This window comes from Molothrus ater, chromosome 7 (assembly GCF_012460135.2).
Source record: "Molothrus ater isolate BHLD 08-10-18 breed brown headed cowbird chromosome 7, BPBGC_Mater_1.1, whole genome shotgun sequence".
In the NCBI taxonomy this organism is placed as follows: Eukaryota; Metazoa; Chordata; class Aves; order Passeriformes; family Icteridae; genus Molothrus; species Molothrus ater.
In genome coordinates this window covers 22,094,549-22,113,286 of record NC_050484.2, presented here as the reverse complement: position 1 = coordinate 22,113,286, position 18,738 = coordinate 22,094,549, and the positions used below count along the sequence as shown (strand labels likewise).

The following is an 18,738-nucleotide window of genomic DNA, read 5'->3' as shown; positions in this document are numbered from 1 at the left end:
TGCAAAAAGAAATCCCTTTGATGCCTAGTATTCACTCTCTAAACCAGTAATGAAGGGTCCAGTGCTGCTGTTCATTGTCCTGTGTATCTCCCATGGTGCTTGGAGAATCAGAAACAAAGGAAGGAAAAGGCAATTACAGCATCTAGTTTTACTCTGGAGGGAGTCTGTGATTACTTGATAGTTCTTTTCCCAGTCTTGCCTTTCATAATCCAGCAGCAGCTCTTTCCAAGCCATGGATGGAACCAGACCAGGAGGGGCTAATTAAGTACATACCCCATGCATTCTCTCCTACCCAGACTCCATCTGTTTTCTGGCTTCTCCAGGCATTTCACAGAGGTATTATGAAGCTCACAGCGGGATTTGAATTTGGCAGCATGTACTGTGCCTTTTCCTGAGTCCTGAATGCTCTTTCTGCTGCCATAGTCAATTCCTCAGCTCCTGCTGTAAGAAAGGACAGACTGGTCACCTATTAGCATTATGCAGGCCTGTAAAGTGCCAAAAAGAATGGCGCACCCGACTTTGTAAACAGATCTCTATATCAGCCTGCCTGTTATCTCTTCTTCCATTTAGTCTGTTGGTGTCTTGAAAATCTATATAATGCCTTAAGCTTTGGTTTTTAACTGTACAGATCTTTTTAAACATCTTGATGTGTACTGGCGGAATTTTGTATTTCTGTCAGAGTTACAAGCCATCTGAACCAAGTGCTTTCCCTTCTGTGTGGTGAAGGGTATGATGTGAAAGAATCGACCAGATGGAATTCAGGCCTGTGAAAGGTTTTTAGCTTTGGCTCTTGTGCTTTCTTGTGTTCCAGAGAGATTGTGGATATTCATGAAAAGGAGAATGCCTTGGACATTGTGACAGAAGACCGAGTTTACCACATTGTTGCAGAGTCACCAGAAGATGCCAGGTACAGCAGGGAGTTTTGTTAGGTTTGTTCATTCAGTGCAGGCCTGACCCAGCTACTCATGGGAGAGTTTTAGAAACATAATCAATTCACTTTTACTGGAGAAAATGGGGGATTTGTTCCAGAGTGTCATTTCGTGCTTCCTGGGATGCATCACACCTACTTTGGGGACTTGATGTTACAGCTACCAAGGTTGTGGTTCAGTCTGGCAGTCACAGGACTGCCAGCTTCTCATGTGGCTATGAGCATGTGGAATTCAAGGGTTACTTCAGCAGACACACAAACCTTAATATAAACTGGAACATCTAATAGCTGATTTATTTATTTAATGGAATCTTGAATCAAACAAAAAGTCTATTCATGTTGTCTGTAAATGATTGCGAGAGCAGCTGGGTTTTATCCAGGAGACAGAAAAAGGCTGCAGCTTATCAGAGTCTGTAGTGTCATCTGATAAAATCTTCCAAGTGCAATGCAAACAAGTGACTCATGTCCTTCCTTCTTGGCATCCTGGCCAGACAGTGGGAATCAGTTGTTTAAGGGCAGGTTGGACAACCTGTCCTGGCTATGCAAAGCCAAGTTAGGAGGTTACTGTCCCCAGCCATTCATGTCTTCCCACTTTTACCAAGGCTTTTGCTCTCTCAGCCCTGACGGTGTAACTGTTTCTCTGATCTACTGGTTCTGTGAAGTTATTTAGGGTTTATTATTATTTTGGTGTAGGAGAGAAAGGGGCAAGGTGTTTGGATACAATTTAACAGAAATAGACTGAAGAACAGCCACATGGACAAGAAAGGGCAAATGTAGGGAGCAGTGGTGGAAGGAACGAACCCAGAACTTCCACAACTGCAGTAGGCATGCCCTAAGATAACACTGCAGAATTGTTAGGATGAGTGTAAACCAAATGTGGCCTCTGCCTATGCCCTATCAGTCTTTCTTCTGAGGGAGAAGAAAGCACCAGCACTTGCAGTAGCAAAGGGCAGATTAGCAGATGTTGCAGAGTATCCAGTTTGAGAATCCTCCATGAAGTATGGATGTTTGCTGATCTCACTGGAAGCTGCAGATAAGAATCTGCTTTTTCTGCAGCAGTGCTTAGCCTCCAGATATGTCTGTAAGAGAAGCCCTTTCACAGACAAAAAACTTCACTCCCAATTCACTTATAAACAAACCCATGATTAATTGCCAGCCATATGACTTTCAAGTTTATTAGCAGATCAGAGAGAGACTAATCAAGAAGACTCCCAGGCGTCTCTAGGACTCTAGTCCAGGAAGATTCCCAGCTAACCCTGTTTTTACAAGTCCTGTATGCTCTTCTCAGTCTGCTGACATGGGCTCCCTGTAAAGCCACTGCCTACTTAAGAGTTCCTTGAATAACAAGTGGAAAACTGGATTTTGCAGGAGCAGCTGTCAGTGGGTTGAAGAACGTGCACAGAATTTTCATGGATAAATAAGGAGGAAGGAAGACATTGGAATCTGGTATGATCAGCCCAAGAGATATTTTGACATAGTATTCAGGAAATTGTGAATGAAGAAATTTTCCCACTGAAATCTTTCCAGGTTCCTTGATCATGTTCTCAAGCCAATTTCACTACTGAAAGTTTAACTGTGATTCTGTTTTGGTTGGCAGCGGTTGGTTTAATGTTCTGAGCCGAGTGCACAGCGCTACAGCACAGCAGCTGAGGGAAATGCAGGATGAGCAGGCCAATCCAAAGAATGCTGTGGTGAGTTACTGTGCAACCAGCCTGTGGGCATGCTTGGAGCCCTCTGTGTTTAACTCTTTGTGCATGTTTTTCCAGCACGTGCAGTGCTGTGCTTCTTAAGCAGTGTAAGAAACTTGGACATTGGTAATTATAAAGAAACAGCAAAGCTGGTAGCAAAGAGGGTAAGCAGTGGGGAACATCATGGTGCTTGTTGAGGGTTGCTCATCTTGATCACAGATAGCTCTTTTCAGTTGGAGGAGAAGGGGGAGGCTGCCTCACACAGATAAAATGTCTTTGGATGGGACTAGTCTGGGTCACAGTTATTCCAGACAGAAGAGAGCAGTTGGGAAAAACGGTGTATTTATGTATTTTGCCAGTACAGAGATAATAGTTAAGGTTATTTCAGACCTTCATAATACCCTCTGGAAACTTGTAACTGTTTTTCCTCCAGTCCTGTGGAGCCCCTTGTATGTCTTGTACTCCTGTTTAAGGAGCAGAGATGACTCACTTGTGCCTTTCTCGTGTGTTCATTTCTACTCAAGCTATTGGAAGTCAGATGAATGGTTTCAATTCCAATCCCATTCACAGAGGAGAACACCTGTAATCTAAAATGCAATGTGTGTCTTCTTCACTCTGCAGGGAACCCTGGATGTTGGGCTTATTGACTCTGTCTGTGCTTCAGACAATCCTGATAGGTAGGTACGACAATCTGACCATCTCTTAAATCAGAAACTCCCTGCAATATTTTTGTGGGTAGGTCCAGGTTTCCTTTGGGGTTTGTATTTGTTTCAACTCATGCATCTCTTTCTCCAGACAAATAAACATAGCTGAAATCTTTAGCTTGTTTCAACCAATGTCACTTCATAGGCATGAAGTCCATATATGTATTGTCTTCAAGTCAAAGTTTCTCCTTCAGCTCCTAAAAGTGAAAACAGTATAATGTCAATGTTAGAAAATTATAGTTTTATCTACCACTAGCACTGAACAAATATGTCCAGCAAAAGCAGCGCTTCCATTTTTTCAACAGAGTAATTTTGAGTTAATTTTGTAGATTCAGGGGAAAGAAACAGCATTGTGGAAGAATAATGGATGAATTTAGAAATATGTATTATTCTTGATATTTGCAATGCAACAGAGCACAGACCTTTAGTTAGTTTCAGAGAAGAGATGACGGGACATTTCATATCCCTTTATGTTAACATTTAATTATTTCCCACATATTAACAGGTTCAGCCAGGGCAAAGATACTCACCACAGTGCTGAAGTAAAATGTTAGCTATTAAGTTATTTATCTCTGTAGTCTGGGGACAGAGCTCTGGGCTCTGACACAGGTTGCTAGGACTTTGTTTTTAGTAGTTTAGAAAATGCATTTCAGAAATGAACTAAGATTTCATTGATGAAAACATTTTAGGCTGTTCTCAGCCTGTACTCCTCATAATTAATCTGTGAACCCATGAAAACTAGGAACAAATAGTAAGCTTAACAGTGAAAATTTGTTTCTGTGTGTGCTGATATATGCTTTTCTGGAAAATCAGTGCTTGAAGCAATGTTAAACAAATTCTGAGGAGAATGCTTATTCTCAAACAACATTTTTATGCAGCTTATTTTGATCTTCCATAGATTTATGCAGTTTTCTAACAGAGCTTGATTGCACCTTTTGCTTCATACTTGCATTCTACTTTTCAATTTCTCTGTTTTCTCATAAAAACCTTTTTTTGCTTTCAAATGTTTCTGAGTCTATCCTCTTGGAACTGGTCATACTTCTATTTTTCTATTTTCCTGTAAAACATCAATTCTGTACAGAATTGTGAATTTTCCTTTTGTAAGATACAGTTGCAGGAGAAGGACAAAGTCATCCAGGTGCAACACAACAGTTTTTCCTCTGTTTTGTCAGGATCAGCCCATCCTTTGTACAACCAATCTCAAACATGTTTCAGCTGATCCTGCTGAGATCAGGGTTTGCTGTTGCATCACTGGTTTTAATAAGTACAAGGAGAATGGCTGTACCAGCTCAGCCCAGTGGTACAAGCACTGATTCACTCCAGTCAGTCAAAGTCCTTTGCTAATGAGCCAAGAACATTTAACAGCTGCTTATTAACGATTAATATTTTCTAGTCTTTGGAAGTAGCTTTTGAAATATATTTAATTTCATTTAGCTGGTCTCTGCAGTCATCAGTTGACAGAGCAACTGAAGAAGAGATGATCTTAAGTATTTCTGCACTCCTCTGTAGTTTGTATTCAGAAAGTCTTTCTGTTTATGGGAAGGTAAAAAACATGACTCTGGGTGTGCTGTGAGTTATTTGTGTGGTTATGACTAATTTTAATGCTTTTGTTTTCTGGCAGACCGAATTCTTTTGTGATCATCACGGCCAATCGTGTGATTCACTGCAACAGCGACACTCCTGAGGAAATGCATCACTGGATCTCCCTGCTGCAGAAACCCAAAGGCGAATCCAAGGTGGATGGCCAGGAGTTCCTTGTGAGAGGTGAAAGGAAATACATGCCATTACATGTGAAACTCATCTTCTGCTTATAATCTGACAGGGAGACTTGGTTGTTGCTAACTCAGTCTAGGGTTTAGCTGCTCCCCAGAAGCTGTCCTTCTCTGCCCCCCTCTACCTTCCTGCCTGCTGCTTGCTGTGTCACGTGTGTGCTAGCCTTGGCTCTTACCTAATTCCCTGCCAGGTGGGGGGAAAAAAAAGCTTCATATGTTTCTTTTTCTGATGATAATTCTAGCCTATTTAAACATGTCTGGCAAATGCCACCAGGGGATAGGAAGGAGCATGGCTGCTGATGAGGAGCAGCTGGCTTAGATGGAGTAAAACATGACACTGTGGCTTTTGTTGGCAGCTCCTTCCTTCTGACACCTGTCATGTAGAGAGGGAGGGAGGGAGGGAGAGAGATCTTTGTGGGATTGCTGCTGTCCTCAGCTAAACTAACTAACCTGGTTATGGTAGACAAAGTGAAATGAGAGAAGTTGTCTGAGGTTGAGCAAAAGCTTTGAATTACATCCTTAGTCAGAGCTTAGTTGAAGATGGTGGAGCCTGAGTAGGGATCACACATATATTGCAAAATATTCACCCATTTGTTTTAAATATTTTTAAATTTCCTCTATACTTTGAGCTCATCACATGGTCTTAAATGTATGAAGACATTCCTGATCCAGTCTGTGGAAAGCAAGTGGATGAACAAATTGCCTTGCATCTTCCAGAAATGACTATGAAGAAATAAAGGTCGTGGAGTGGTCATGGCAAGGCAGAAGGACAGGAATAAGAGGGTCACCAAAATGTGGCAAAAGCCTTCCAGCATAGTCTTGAAAATTTCAAGGAGATTGAATGATACAAAGGAGACTATGAGACAACAGTTTGAGTACCTTAACTTCAAAATACTTAATTTCAAGTCAACAGTTCCTTTTATCTGATATTGTCCATTAGTCAAAGAGAAAAAGAAATGATTGTTTGCAGAGTATGCTCTGCTCTTCTTATTAAGATGTCTCTGGTACAGCAGAGTAGACACAAAAGCCTATGTTCCGTAAGATCTATATATTTTTGTTTTTTTGAGCCTCTTGGTTCAGCCCCACCGTTTCTGAACATTTTGCTTTGTGGGTGGACATTGCTTTTTACACCTCTGAGTAGAAAATTATCTTTTTGACAGCTTTAGCAATGCAGTGCAGGCTGTAATTTTTTTTCTGTTGAAGTATTGAATTTTCTTAATCTTTTTTTTTTCTTTATTTTGCAACAAATCTAAAATGACAGTGAAATTATTTGTCCTGACCATGGGAGCAAGAGATGCAGGTAATGACATGTTTGTGTTTCCATGCCAGGCTGGCTTCATAAGGAGGTTCAGAGCAGCAACAAGATGTCCTCCCTGAAGATGAAGAAGCGCTGGTTTGTCCTGACCAACACTGCCCTCGACTACTACAAGTCCTCTGAGCGCACAGCGGCCAAGCTCGGGACGCTCGTGCTCAACAGCCTCTGCTCTGTGGTGCAGCCCGATGAGAGGGTCTTCAAAGACACAGGTGAGAGGGAGAAGGTGGTAAAGAGCAGACTCCAGGTGTGCAGCTCCTGAAGAGGGGATGGTACAGGACTGTAGGGGTGTGGCATGTTGAGAAGGCAGTCTTGATGTCACCTGAGGCTTTGTGTGTGGCTGCGAACATCTCTGCCCATAGACACTGTAAGAGATTTGCAAAGTGTGCAAAGTGCCTCACACCTGACACAGGTACACAGTGCTGATGTTTCTCACTGAGTAGAGCCACTGCTTATCTCAGTGTTCCCCAGGCAAGGTAACAGGTGTGAGTTCCTGTAGTTGACAGTAATTATTAGTACATCTCCAGAACTGTCACTTTGTAGCATGATCTATGTTTGTCTCTGAGGTCAGTGTTAACATGTTCAGTAGCAGCCATCCCATACACTGTAAGGGATGTACAGTGCATGTGTTATGGTACCACTCAACTTGATAGAAACAAAAGATAGCAAAGGCCCATTTGCTTTCTGTGCAACATGACAGAGTTCTGGGAGGGCAGGATCTGGCATGATCCTCCATTGCTTGCCTTAGGAGTTGGAAGGGACCCCAGGTTATCGGATAAAGGGTGAATCCCTCATACAAAGATTGTGAACCTTAGAAAAATACTTGAAATACTGGACATTTGAATGCTGGAATTGTTTGGGATACCTTTTAAAAGGGCTGGAAGCCGGAAGTATTTAGTAAAGGGAGATGAGAGGAAATTTATTCTGCTCATTCAGAAGAAAGTGTCCACATTTTTGGTATCAACAGATGTCTAGAGCTGCCTTTAGCAGATAGAATTGCCATCACGTTGACACATTCTCTCAGGTTGTCAAACATATTTTTAAAAGTTCTAAGAGTTGATTTGGCAATCTGACTAGGTGTGTAGAGTGGTCATTTTCCAAGTGATTAACAGGATGGTGTAGTCCAAATGCTGTCTGTGAAAGTGAGCTGCCTGGTTGGCAGGCAGGTAGTCAGGTTACAGTGCAAGATACTTCAATCTTGGAAAGCTGTCTTTGTACCAAACTCTGGACTGGGACTTGCCTATTTATAAATCTGTTTTGGCAATGGGGCTGTTAATGTCTACCCTAGTGGATTTTAACCAGACATACTGTATATTGCTATGAAAGCAGCAGGGGTTTTACATCAGCCACAAGCTACAGGCAAAAAGAGAATCAATGATCTCTTAATAATCAAGTCCAACCACTAGCCTAACATTGTCAAGTCCACCACTAAGCCACCCTAAGTACCACATCTACACATTTTTTTAATGCCTCCAGGGTGGGTGATTCAACCAATTCCTTGGACAGTCTGTTGGCAGTCCTTTCCTCTTGTCCTATTGCTTGCTACCTGGGAGAAGGCACAGACCCCCAGCTGGTTACATCCTCCTTTCAGGTAGTTGTAGATAGTAATAAGCTCCCCCTTGAGCCTTATTTTCTCCAAGCTGAACACCCCCAGCTCCCTCAGCCACGGGACTTGTGCTCCAGCCCCTTGCCCAGCTCCATTGCTCTCCTTGAGAGCTGATCTGGTCCATAGCCTTCCCTGGTATCAAGGCTGACCTGATGGACCTGTAGTTCCCCAGACTCTCCTTCTGGCCCTTCTTGTAGGTGAATGGCACAGTTCCTAACCTCTAGTCAGCTACATAATAGGGCAGCCAGTTTCACCTTCCAGGTTTGTTTCCCCCTTTGTTTCTGCCAGGCTACTGGAACATCATCGTGCACGGGCGGAAGCACTCCTACAGACTGTACACCAAGCTGCTGAACGAAGCCATGCGCTGGGCCTCTGCCATCCAGGGGGTCATCGACAGCAAAGTGCCCATAGAAACACCCACACAGCAGCTCATTCGTGACATCAGGGTAGGTGGCAGCCTGCTAATTCCCACCTGACTTGGGAGCAGCCAGACCACCACTGGCCTAACCCAGTCATTGCTGAGAATGTGGCAAAAATGGGGTTACTGTCTTAAGGGGAAAATGAAAAAGGGTAAAAAAATAAATTCACACAACTGTGCAACAAAAAAATAATCAATATTACATGAATTTTATTTTGCTAGCTGGTCTCCATAAGTCTAGACTATGACTCTCTGCAATTAAAAATTGCATGCAGGATTAGACCATCAAGTTATTTGCAAATCTCTGCTCCATCCTTTCCGCTCCTAAGCATCTGTCAGACACAAATACAAAAAAATTCATTCCTACCAGCTATCTGACTTTGATGTGCCCTGAAGATCTCTTCATACCTTAGGCTTGCATGGTTAAATATCAGAGTAAAGGGTGGAAAGATAATATCCTTCAAAATAGCAGAAATTGTACCACAGGAGAAATTTTTGAGAATAAACTTGCCAGAAACTTTGGCAAATAGACCTAGAATCATTTAAGAAGACACACCAAAGCAAATTTCAGAAGTGTGTTTGTGATGACCTCTAAACTAGATGCAATTAGATAGTTTTTATTTAGGAAGAAAGAGCTGGGAGTGATTGTAGAAAACGGTCGGAAACTTCAGCTCCGGTTTCAAGGACAAAAGGAACATAATTTATTGTTAGGAAGAAGTCTAGGACAAAATGCAGAAGAAGAATGTGATCCAGTGTGTATGGTAGTGACAGGCCCAGATTTTGAGCACCATGGAGCATTTTGGTTGTTCATTCTGTAAACCATGTAGTACAACCAGACAAGTTGAGAGCAGGCTCATTATTACACACTGAAAATGGTTGTAGTCAGAAAGTCCATTAACCATGTCCTGTTGAAAGCTTGAAGGACATAGGAGAGAGGGATCATGCCACATGTATTATGCAAACCATGCTTGAAGGCAAGATTCTGTGCTTGGTGACTTGTGGGATGATGTAGCATGGCTGTTCTTGTGTTTAATTTTCAGAAATAATGTACAGGGTAATTTTTAGGTACAGATTATGCTTTGATCACTTAATCCCCCTAGGCACCTCAGAAATTTAGAAAAGGTGCTTGAGCTTGAACCTAAATGTGTAAGGGCATCCTGCAAAGGACTGTGTCTGTTTGAGGATAATGACTTTTTGCTTTCTTTTCCAGGAAAACAGCACAAACTTTGAAGTAGTGGAACAGACGTATAGGAGGAACCCAATCTTGAGATACACGCAGCACCCCTTGCATTCCCCACTGCTCCCATTACCCTATGGGGATGTCAGTGTCAACTGTAAGTATTTTACCCAAGTGACAGAATCCACTCACATTTTGAGGGTCATTGAGGAGCCTGAGCACCACAAAATGGGCCTGTAAGCTCTCTCTGTGCAGGTGAAGTCTGTTTGGGGCAGTGTGGCCCACAGTGTTCAGAGAGGGAGGGGGCCCTTTCTTTTCCTTTCTTCTCTGCACTGTGTTCATTTTCACTGCCTCTTATCATGGGAGCATTGAATCTTAGGGTAAATGGGGGCAGATAGTTTTATCATCCATCCAGGGGGCATGCAGCCTGTCATCCTCTAGCCACAGCTGGGTTGTGAGTGGCTCCATTGGAAATACTACAATAGGATTACATCTTGCAGCTGGCAGTGGGGTAGTCTTTCTTCAGAAGTTTTCTTACAGTTCTTACCGTTTTCTGCTGTAAAACCAGATTAAATGAACCCTTTTTTCAAAAGTGTCAGAAACAAGAAAGAGCTAGAATAATGGGCCACCAGAAACCAAAGTGATTTGTTGATGATTACAGACTGTTTGACATACTAAAACTGAAAGCTGGTGAAGAACTATAGAAGAATGTCTCATTTGGAGAGACTGAGCCACAGAATCTTTTAAGAAATTAATTTCAATCAAAGCAACATATTTGGGAAAAACAGTCTGCCACACAGGTAGTGATCTAGCTGTGCTTAGGAAAGTGAACATCAATTTACATATCTTATGAAAATGTCAACTCTAGTGGTACAGTTCTGAGTACAGAAACAAAACAGCTAATGTAAGGTTTTGAAAGCTTAGAAAAGGAAAAATAAAGTCTTTGTGCAGCTGTATATGTATCATACACCTGCATCGTGAGTACAGGAGACAGTTTTGCCTTCTCCATCTCATCAAAGATAGAGGAGATGTAAAAACCTACCCAAAGATGATCAAAGGTATAGAAGAACTTGCCTACAATTATGTGACTAAATAGAGAGCAGGATTCTTCAGCCTCAAAATGAAATTTTTAGGATCAGAAGAATGTCATGGAGAAAGTGAAAGGATATTAGGTCTGTCACAATCCAATTACTTGGCAGATTAAAAGCACAGAGAAAGAAATTCTGAAATACAGGAAAAATACAGAGCAAACACACTGTGGAACTTACTTTTTAGAGCTGTGTCTTTGTTTTGTATAGTTAATACATGGCCATTGGGGAAGCAGTGGCTGTACAGGAGATTCAGAAGGACCTAAAGCCCAAGATGTGCACAGGAGGATGCAAGCCTGCATCTGAATGTTATCACACGTGTCCGAGCAGTTCAAAAAGCAGACATTTAGGTGCTCAAAAAACTCAGGTTTTGGGCTAAGCATTTTAAATCTAAACAATCGGTATAAGATGCATTTGTGGTACAGCAATTTGCCTAAGTTCTGTATTGGCCCAGGGGTCAAAGCTAATACAGACACAACACAGAATTTGGAATTAAACAAGCCAGGCTTCAGTGGCCACATTCTATTACTTTGGTTGCAGACACTGAAGCCTGAACTAGATTTCAATGTTCAGTTCCCTTAAAAATATTACTCTGCTTTTCTGCGCAGTCTATCCAGAAATGGATCGGGAGTGGTGACAAATCAGATGTTGGCAAATACAAATTAAAACTACACTTGAACATTGGGAGAGGAAGCATTGATGAATTTAAAGTATAAATTTAAGTTCAGGATATGCACTAGTGCTCAGGTTGCTGTTCTTCCATGACGGAGGAGTAGAGTTGACAGTAGTAATGCTGGGCCAGTAGAAAATGAGGGAGATGCTCACCTCTTGTCATCTTCGTGATTGTTCCCCAGTGCAACAAGAGAAGGGTTACAGCAGCTTACAGGATGAAGCAGTGAAGATCTTTAACTCCCTTCAGGAAATCGAGACAGTGTCTGACCCCATACCCATTATCCAAGGCATCCTGCAGACCTGCCATGATTTGAAGCCCCTCCGTGATGAAGTGTACTGTCAGCTCATCAAGCAAACCAACCACATGCCACATCCCAACAGTGCTGGCAACCTGCACCACTGGCAGCTGATGACCTGTATGAGCTGCACTTTCCTGCCCAGCAGAGGGATCCTGCGCTACCTCAAGTTCCACCTCCGAAGGTGAACGTCTCTTTCGTTTGCACTTGTTTCCTTTTGCTCTTCCTGATCTTCCACTGCTTGTTGTAGTTACCTGTCTCACGCTCTTGCTGTGCAAACATCTTCCTGTGGTGTTCCAGCCTCCTACCTTTGCCCAGTTCTTACCACCAGCTTTTCTGTGTACTCGGACTCCCTCCCCTTGCCGCCCATCTGTTGTGTCAAAAGGATGTGGAATAAATGTAAGTTACCAAACAGAATACCATGAGACTGTGTTGCAGTGGATTTACAGCTGATGACCTGCTGCTTACTAATGTACATATAAACATTACCAAGCTGCTGGTAAGGTGAAGTCTGTACTTTCATGCTCATGGAAATCTGTCCTACCTTGCAGCTGGCACCGGCAAAAAGCATACTATGAAGTAGGAGAGATACTGTAAATCCAATTTATAATTTTTCAAGATTTCTTTAACTAAGCACATAATGCTTACAATTAGTATTTTTAATCTGTTTTAACCTCCCATTTTCATGAATTAAATAATTTGCATTTCTTCCCAAGTCATCTTCAGCATCTAATGCAGCTTTACAAGGCAGTCTGCACTGGGCCTGATCTGCAGCTGTGTAACTTTACTCCATTCCTAATGATGAGCAAGGTCAATAAAATCTATTTGATTCCTTCCAAGCTAGGAAAGAGTGAGATGAGTTTTGTGTCAATATATCAAATAGGTATATCCATGGCCTGGGTCTAAGAGATTCAGATACTCCATGGAGCCATTTCATTCTTTTATCACTGGAGTTGAAAATAGTGTTATACTTAGACATGCTGGTCTTGGAGGAAAGAGAACAGTGTACAGGTATCTGCTTTCTATCTTCTTAATTCTCAAACATACTGTAGATATGGCTCAAACATAGCCAGCAAATTTTAAAAAAACAACCGAAAACATTAGGAAAAAATAAAAAAGTTTACATTTGATTTCACAGTTTTTATTCTCAGTGTTGTAAATTGAGATTGTCAATCCTGCTGTCTTAAGCTGTCACTAAACTCCTGAAACTTTGAACTGCTTATTTCATATATTGCTGAGAAATGCCACTGAAATGACTTTCAAATTACTAGTAAAAGCAGATTGTATTGTTTAGGAAATAAACTTGATTTTTGTGTGGTTGCATTTGACATCAGCATCTCTACCAAGCTCTTGCAGTAGTCTCATTTCTAAGGTAACATGTTGTTCACTGTGTAATGGGATTTTTTTTTTTTTTTGCTTCTCTTTACAATTAGGGTAAAAGATCTCTTTCCAGACTCAGAAATAGATAGGTATGCACAGTTCATAAGTGATTCCCTGAAGAGAACAAAGACAAGGGAGTTTGTGCCCTCCCAGGAGGAAATACAGGCTCTTCTTACCCGTGAGGAAATGACCACGACAGTGTATTGCCATGGTGGTGGCTCCTGCAAAATAACCATCAACTCCCACACCAGCGCTGGGGAGGTAATGCATCAGTAGGATTAACCAGATGTGAGCACATCTGTGTCTGGAGAGTGGGTCTGTTGACCCAATATTTTATTTTTTTTAATGACAACTCTTTTGCTATTTCTTTGGGAAAAGTTCAGCTTATTCTACAAGGCCAGGTTGTAGAGTATCACTTGAAAACTGTGTTGCAAAATCTAAACACTTCTGGTGTTCTCCCCCTTGTCTGAAATTTGCTAAACAGTTTTCTGGACAAGGAGAGATTGCAGTTCATAATGGAATCCTTCTGAGAGGGTTATTTCACCAGTAACTTAATCATTAGCAGGTCAGAAGCAGGATTCCAGGTTGCAGTAGTCATGTCTGTGAAAACATTAGTGCTAAACAGAGCAGAAAGTGGAATTGTTACTAGAGGAACTGAGAATGTCACCGTGACATCTGAATCCATTATGTGCCTATATCTTGTGCAGAATTCTAATTCCCTCCTCCTCAAAAGGGTAGGGAAGATTGAAAAGATTCAGAGAAGAAAAGCAGGGATGATCAAATACAAGTAATGACTTCATTGCAGGGAATGATCTTTTAGGGTTAGAATTCTTTAATCTGAAAACACAGTAATTAAGGGAGATTAAATGTGCTGGAGATGTATGAAATGATAGGTGTCCTGAAGAGGTACTGATTCTTCATTGTGAAAGGGGGAGTGATGCCCACTGTGTGATGTGTCTGGTTTTGCAGGTGGTTGAGAAGCTGATCCGAGGCTTGGCGATGGAGGACAGCCGGAATATGTTCGCGCTCTTTGAACACAACCAGCAGGTTGACCGTGCTGTGGAGAGTCGGGTGATTGTGGCTGATATCTTGGCCAAGTTTGAGAGGTAAAAGAATGCTTCATGAACCCTTTAATTCCTAGTTGGATGTAACACTGGGTTTCAGAATCCAGGGTTACCTTCAGATTGTGATTTGCACTGTGAACATTCCAGTACCATGGTACTTCTCCTTACTGGGTTTTTCCCTTCTCATTCTCTTGTATATTTTACAGACTTGCTGGCTCTGAAGAAGAAGAGGAGGAAGGACAGTGGCAACTGTATTTTAAGCTTTATTGCTTCTTGGATATTGAGAATGTTCCCAAAGATGGTGTGGAATTTGCCTTCATGTTTGAGCAGGTAAGCAAACTCTGGGAGAATGATTTGGTTTCCAGGATGGCAAAAGCACACAAGAGGATACAGAAAACTGGTTTACCTTTCATTAGAAGTGGGAATTCTGGTTGTTGCAAAAGAATTTAGTGTGTTGGATTTTTGCCTGGAATCTACTAAGCAGATAGACCATGAAATTTTCTAGGGAACATGAGTATTAGAACAAAGGCAAGAAAAGCTAGCAAAGACTTAGAAAAAATGAAACACTAATAATTTTTTTTTTAAACTTGGTCTTTAACTTTAGAAGGCAGAGAAATTCAGGTACTGATTTATGAGAATCATTAAAAGTAGCTGCTTGCAGAACATAGATGTAAAGAAAACTGGAACATCTCTCTGTCTATTACCAGAACTAACTAAGAACCATCTTTTGGGCAATTTCTTTTGATTAACAGAGAGGCACTAGAAGAGTACTGCAGACAAAGGAAAGGAGAATGTAGTTGACAATATTTATCTGCTGAGTAGTCTTACTTTTTTAAGTCACTGTACTCCATGGCACAGTGATACTGGCAAGATCAGAGGTCACACTGGTATGAAAGAGACTTGCAGCTGGAATGTAAAACTAAACCAACTAGAGCACCCAGCTGTGTGATTTGTCCCATCTGTATTACTTCAGTGAACACTGACCTTGCCTCAGAAAATCATAGAAAATTACTGAATCTGTGTTAATGGCAGTCAGTCATGAAGACTGAAACTCACTCATAGTCAAATGCATGGCATTTACATCACTCAGATGATGGTTCCATTCTTGAAATGAATCAACTCCCTCCTGACAGGGCTTTCAGTCTACACAGCTTTAACTGGCAGAGAGAAGTAACAGTAGGAGAGTAGGTGTTACCCAGACATTAGATGGATGTGCAAAAAGCCCCATTAATAGATTTCCCAGAAAAACAGGCAAAGGGAAGCAAGAAGATTAGTGGAGACATCAGGTGAAGGAGGAAGAAGTGGGAGGTGCTTTTTTGTAATGAAACTGAGGTTGAGAATCTTGAATTTATTATCTATTACTCTGGTGTTGAATATAATCTTCACACAGGAGCTGTAGCTGGTACAGTGAAAAACAAATTGCTTCAATTCTGGTCTCTCTCATCTGTTCCAGACCTAAAAGGATCTCATTGTAGGACTTTCTGTACAGGATAGGAGCCCCTCAAACATCTCTGTCCTGTTCAGGCTTGCAGAAAGGGTTGTTCCTCCCCATATCAACCACTTGGGTTTGATATATTTGACATATTTATTCCAATGTCTGCTCCAACCTCCTGAATTCTGTGTATCCTACTGGGATCAGCAGAAGTGACAGGACCCAGATGTGAATAAAGTGTGCTTTTGCTTTCTAATGGGTTTGGGCACTTTCTGTTTGTAGGCTCACGAAAGCCTCATAGCCGGTCATTTTCCTGGGCCAGAGGACACTCTGCAGCGTCTGGCAGCTCTGCGGCTGCAGTACCTTCATGGAGATTATTCCAAAATAAGCTGGACCCTTGATGGAATCTACCCAGTTAACAGGCTGAAATCCAAAATACTGCACTCAACAAAGAGCAGCAGCAGTACCAGTCACACTCTGGAGAGGAGACGGACCAGCTTCCTTGAAGGGACATTGAAGCGCAGCTTCAAGACAGGGTCTGTAAAGAAGCAGAAGGTAGAAGAGGAGCAGATGATGGAGATGTGGGTAAAAGAAGAGCTTTCAGCTGCTCGGGCAAGCATAGCACAAAAATGGACCAAGCTGCAGGGGCTCTCTCAGCATCAGGCCATGGTGAAATACATGTCCATTGTAAAGGAGTGGCCAGGTTATGGGTCAACCCTCTTTGATGTTGAGGTGAGTGATTAATAAACTCCTAAAACCACAGCTGAGGAGAGGTATCAGTCTGGAGAACGGATAAAGCTGTGTGTAACAGGTGGGAATTTTGGGAACTGGATACATTTTGCCTTAGTAATCTCAGAGAAAGCCTGCAGTATCACAATACCCAAGAGTTATGACACAGAGAGCACAGAGCAAGCAAGGCAGGGCATACTGGTAAATGAAGGGAGACAATGGATTCCCACTTTGTTAGAATAGTGGTGGAATGGGGGAGGAGAGAAGAGTTTAAGAAAGCGGTGGCTAGTGAAAGTCAAAGTAAAGCAAAGCTCTGCTGTTCTTGCCAGCAAACGTGCAGTCCTGGTCTGCAGCAGTACAACAGAAACTGGGCAGACTGGGGCGTGTTCAGCACTGTGCTCAGCCTGCTACAGGCAGAGGCCACAGTTCACTTCTGTCAGTTTTGCTGCTGCCAAGGTGGATCACCATGGAAGTTGCTTGCACTCATTGCATTATCTGTAAAATAAGAAGAATATTGACTTGCTGCATCACTTTAAAAATCTGATGAGAGCTGTCCCTATTACAATTATTTATTTCTCAACTAGTATTTGACTCACAGCTGTGTCACGTCCGAATCTTTGCAGCAGAAGTGCCTCCAGCATAGATTCTGCAAGTACCCTGGTTTGTGTATTGAATTGAAATGTCCTATAAGAGCTAGAAACAGAGGGCTTTTTCTTGAATGGAAAGTTATGTGATCCTCCACTGCATTTATGCAGAAGGTCGTGTTTCTCTTTCTGCAGTGCAAGGAGGGTGGATTCCCCAATGATCTCTGGCTTGGCGTCAGCACAGAGAATGTGTCTGTCTACAAACGAGGGGATCCTAAACCACTAGAAACTTTCCAGTATGAGCACATTGTTTTCTTTGGAGCACCACAGCCCAACACCTTCAAAATTACAGTGGATGAGAGAGAAATGTTCTTTGAAACCTCCCAGGTACGTGAAAGCACACAGCCACTTCAGTTAAGCTTCAAGGAATAGAAGAGCTCTTGACTAGTGGACTACACAGCCAAGGGAAAACATGAAGGGAGCTTAAGCCTAAAGGGCCTGATACCTCTTCTTGAATACAGGGATGAACAAAATAATAGGCTGGTTAGAAAGTGAAGGAAGTTGATTGGTATTCCAGTGCATCAGGAGTTTCCAGTTCTGGGTGCTCTTCAGTTTGCCTGGTTTTTTTTTTTTTTTTTTCACTCCTTTCCAGTAGATGAATGGGGAGTTTCACACTTAAAAAAAGATTTTGTAGAATGGGAGTTCCTTTTCTTTGAGCTAAAAATATTTTAAAGTGTTGCTACATCAGAGTACAAACTTGTCAAGCCTTTCTCTTCTTACTGTCATGTTCACATTTAATACTAACATGCAAAATTGATTCTGTCATGACTTTGGAGAAGGGAAAGCTCTTTCAGCAAAATGTCCTGTGTGTGTCAGTGCACTGAGGTTTTCAGAGTGCTTATGCTGTGTGCTGTGTTCTCTCCCCAGGTGGGTGAGATAATAAAGATCATGAAAGCATACATCAACATGATCGTGAAGAAACGCTGCAGTGTCAAATCAGCCACCAGCGTGGACAGTCATGCAAGCATCTGGACTAGGTGATACGGATGAACTGGCACTAGTTTAGTCATGGGTATCTGCAACTTGCCAGCACAAGTGTAGCAAAGATGTTTTTTAAGAATTCAACTGACTACTGTATTTAAAACCTGAAGTGACATCTACAGTACCATAGGATTTGCACCTCTGCCCAAAGACATTAAACAGTTACAACTGTTGTGAAATACTAATGGCCCAAAACTTGTTTTCCCCTTGATTGTTTGATGAACAATGTACCTTAAAGAAGCAAAGTCAGAAGCATCTTCCTCCTCCGTGTCCTCTCTGCTGCTTTCACTATCACCTGTAATACTGGCAGAAAAATTTACAAGGATCATTTCTGCAGGACAGGAGACAGACTTAAGCTTCCTTAAGAATTTTGAACATGCAGACATCTGGGATCATGTGATCACAGCATGGTCTGCTGAAAGAATATTTATTTATTTTGCAAACAAATCTAAAATATAAATCACTGTGGGTTTTGTTTGTTTTTTTTTTTTTTTTCAGGATATACTAACAATCTGATCTGGTCTTAAAAAGAAAAAGCCTTTGTATAATTGAAGTCAAGTGGTCCAACAGAGAGGTCAAACCCTACTCGAGAGAGCATTAAACAAAGAAACAAATAAAAACACCCAAGGTGGTTCTTTACCTTCCAGTAAAAGTTCACAGGTACACAATTGTAGAAGTGGCACTTTCAGTTAAACTATTAAATACTCCAGTCTGGGAGAAAACCTCTGGGACTGGCACCACTGAAATAGGCCCTAAGGTCACACTGCAAGCAGTGCCTCTTGCATAAAAAATGATGACTGCTGTTCTCCTGTACAGCCCATGAGAGGACATGGTTTTAGTAGCATTT

At 41.8% G+C, this 18,738-nt stretch overlaps 1 protein-coding gene across 2 annotated transcripts in view; it reads left to right on the top strand.

Moving 5' to 3' along the window:
- The window catches only part of LOC118688879 (unconventional myosin-X-like), an 88,171-nt gene extending 69,807 nt beyond the window's left edge, over positions 1-18,364 (top strand). For both annotated transcript variants that reach the window (XM_036386810.2, XM_036386811.2), the window contains 14 exons: positions 812-907; positions 2,526-2,619; positions 3,238-3,293; positions 4,942-5,084; positions 6,422-6,616; positions 8,299-8,456; positions 9,639-9,762; positions 11,548-11,845; positions 13,095-13,302; positions 14,011-14,147; positions 14,312-14,435; positions 15,820-16,269; positions 17,046-17,237; positions 17,778-18,364. In XM_036386810.2, coding sequence (XP_036242703.1) covers positions 812-907; positions 2,526-2,619; positions 3,238-3,293; positions 4,942-5,084; positions 6,422-6,616; positions 8,299-8,456; positions 9,639-9,762; positions 11,548-11,845; positions 13,095-13,302; positions 14,011-14,147; positions 14,312-14,435; positions 15,820-16,269; positions 17,046-17,237; positions 17,778-17,891 — 2,389 coding nt within the window. In that variant the 3' untranslated portion in view covers positions 17,892-18,364. The remainder of the gene's footprint in view (positions 1-811; positions 908-2,525; positions 2,620-3,237; positions 3,294-4,941; positions 5,085-6,421; positions 6,617-8,298; positions 8,457-9,638; positions 9,763-11,547; positions 11,846-13,094; positions 13,303-14,010; positions 14,148-14,311; positions 14,436-15,819; positions 16,270-17,045; positions 17,238-17,777) is intronic.
- The last annotated feature ends 374 nt before the right edge of the window (positions 18,365-18,738 follow it).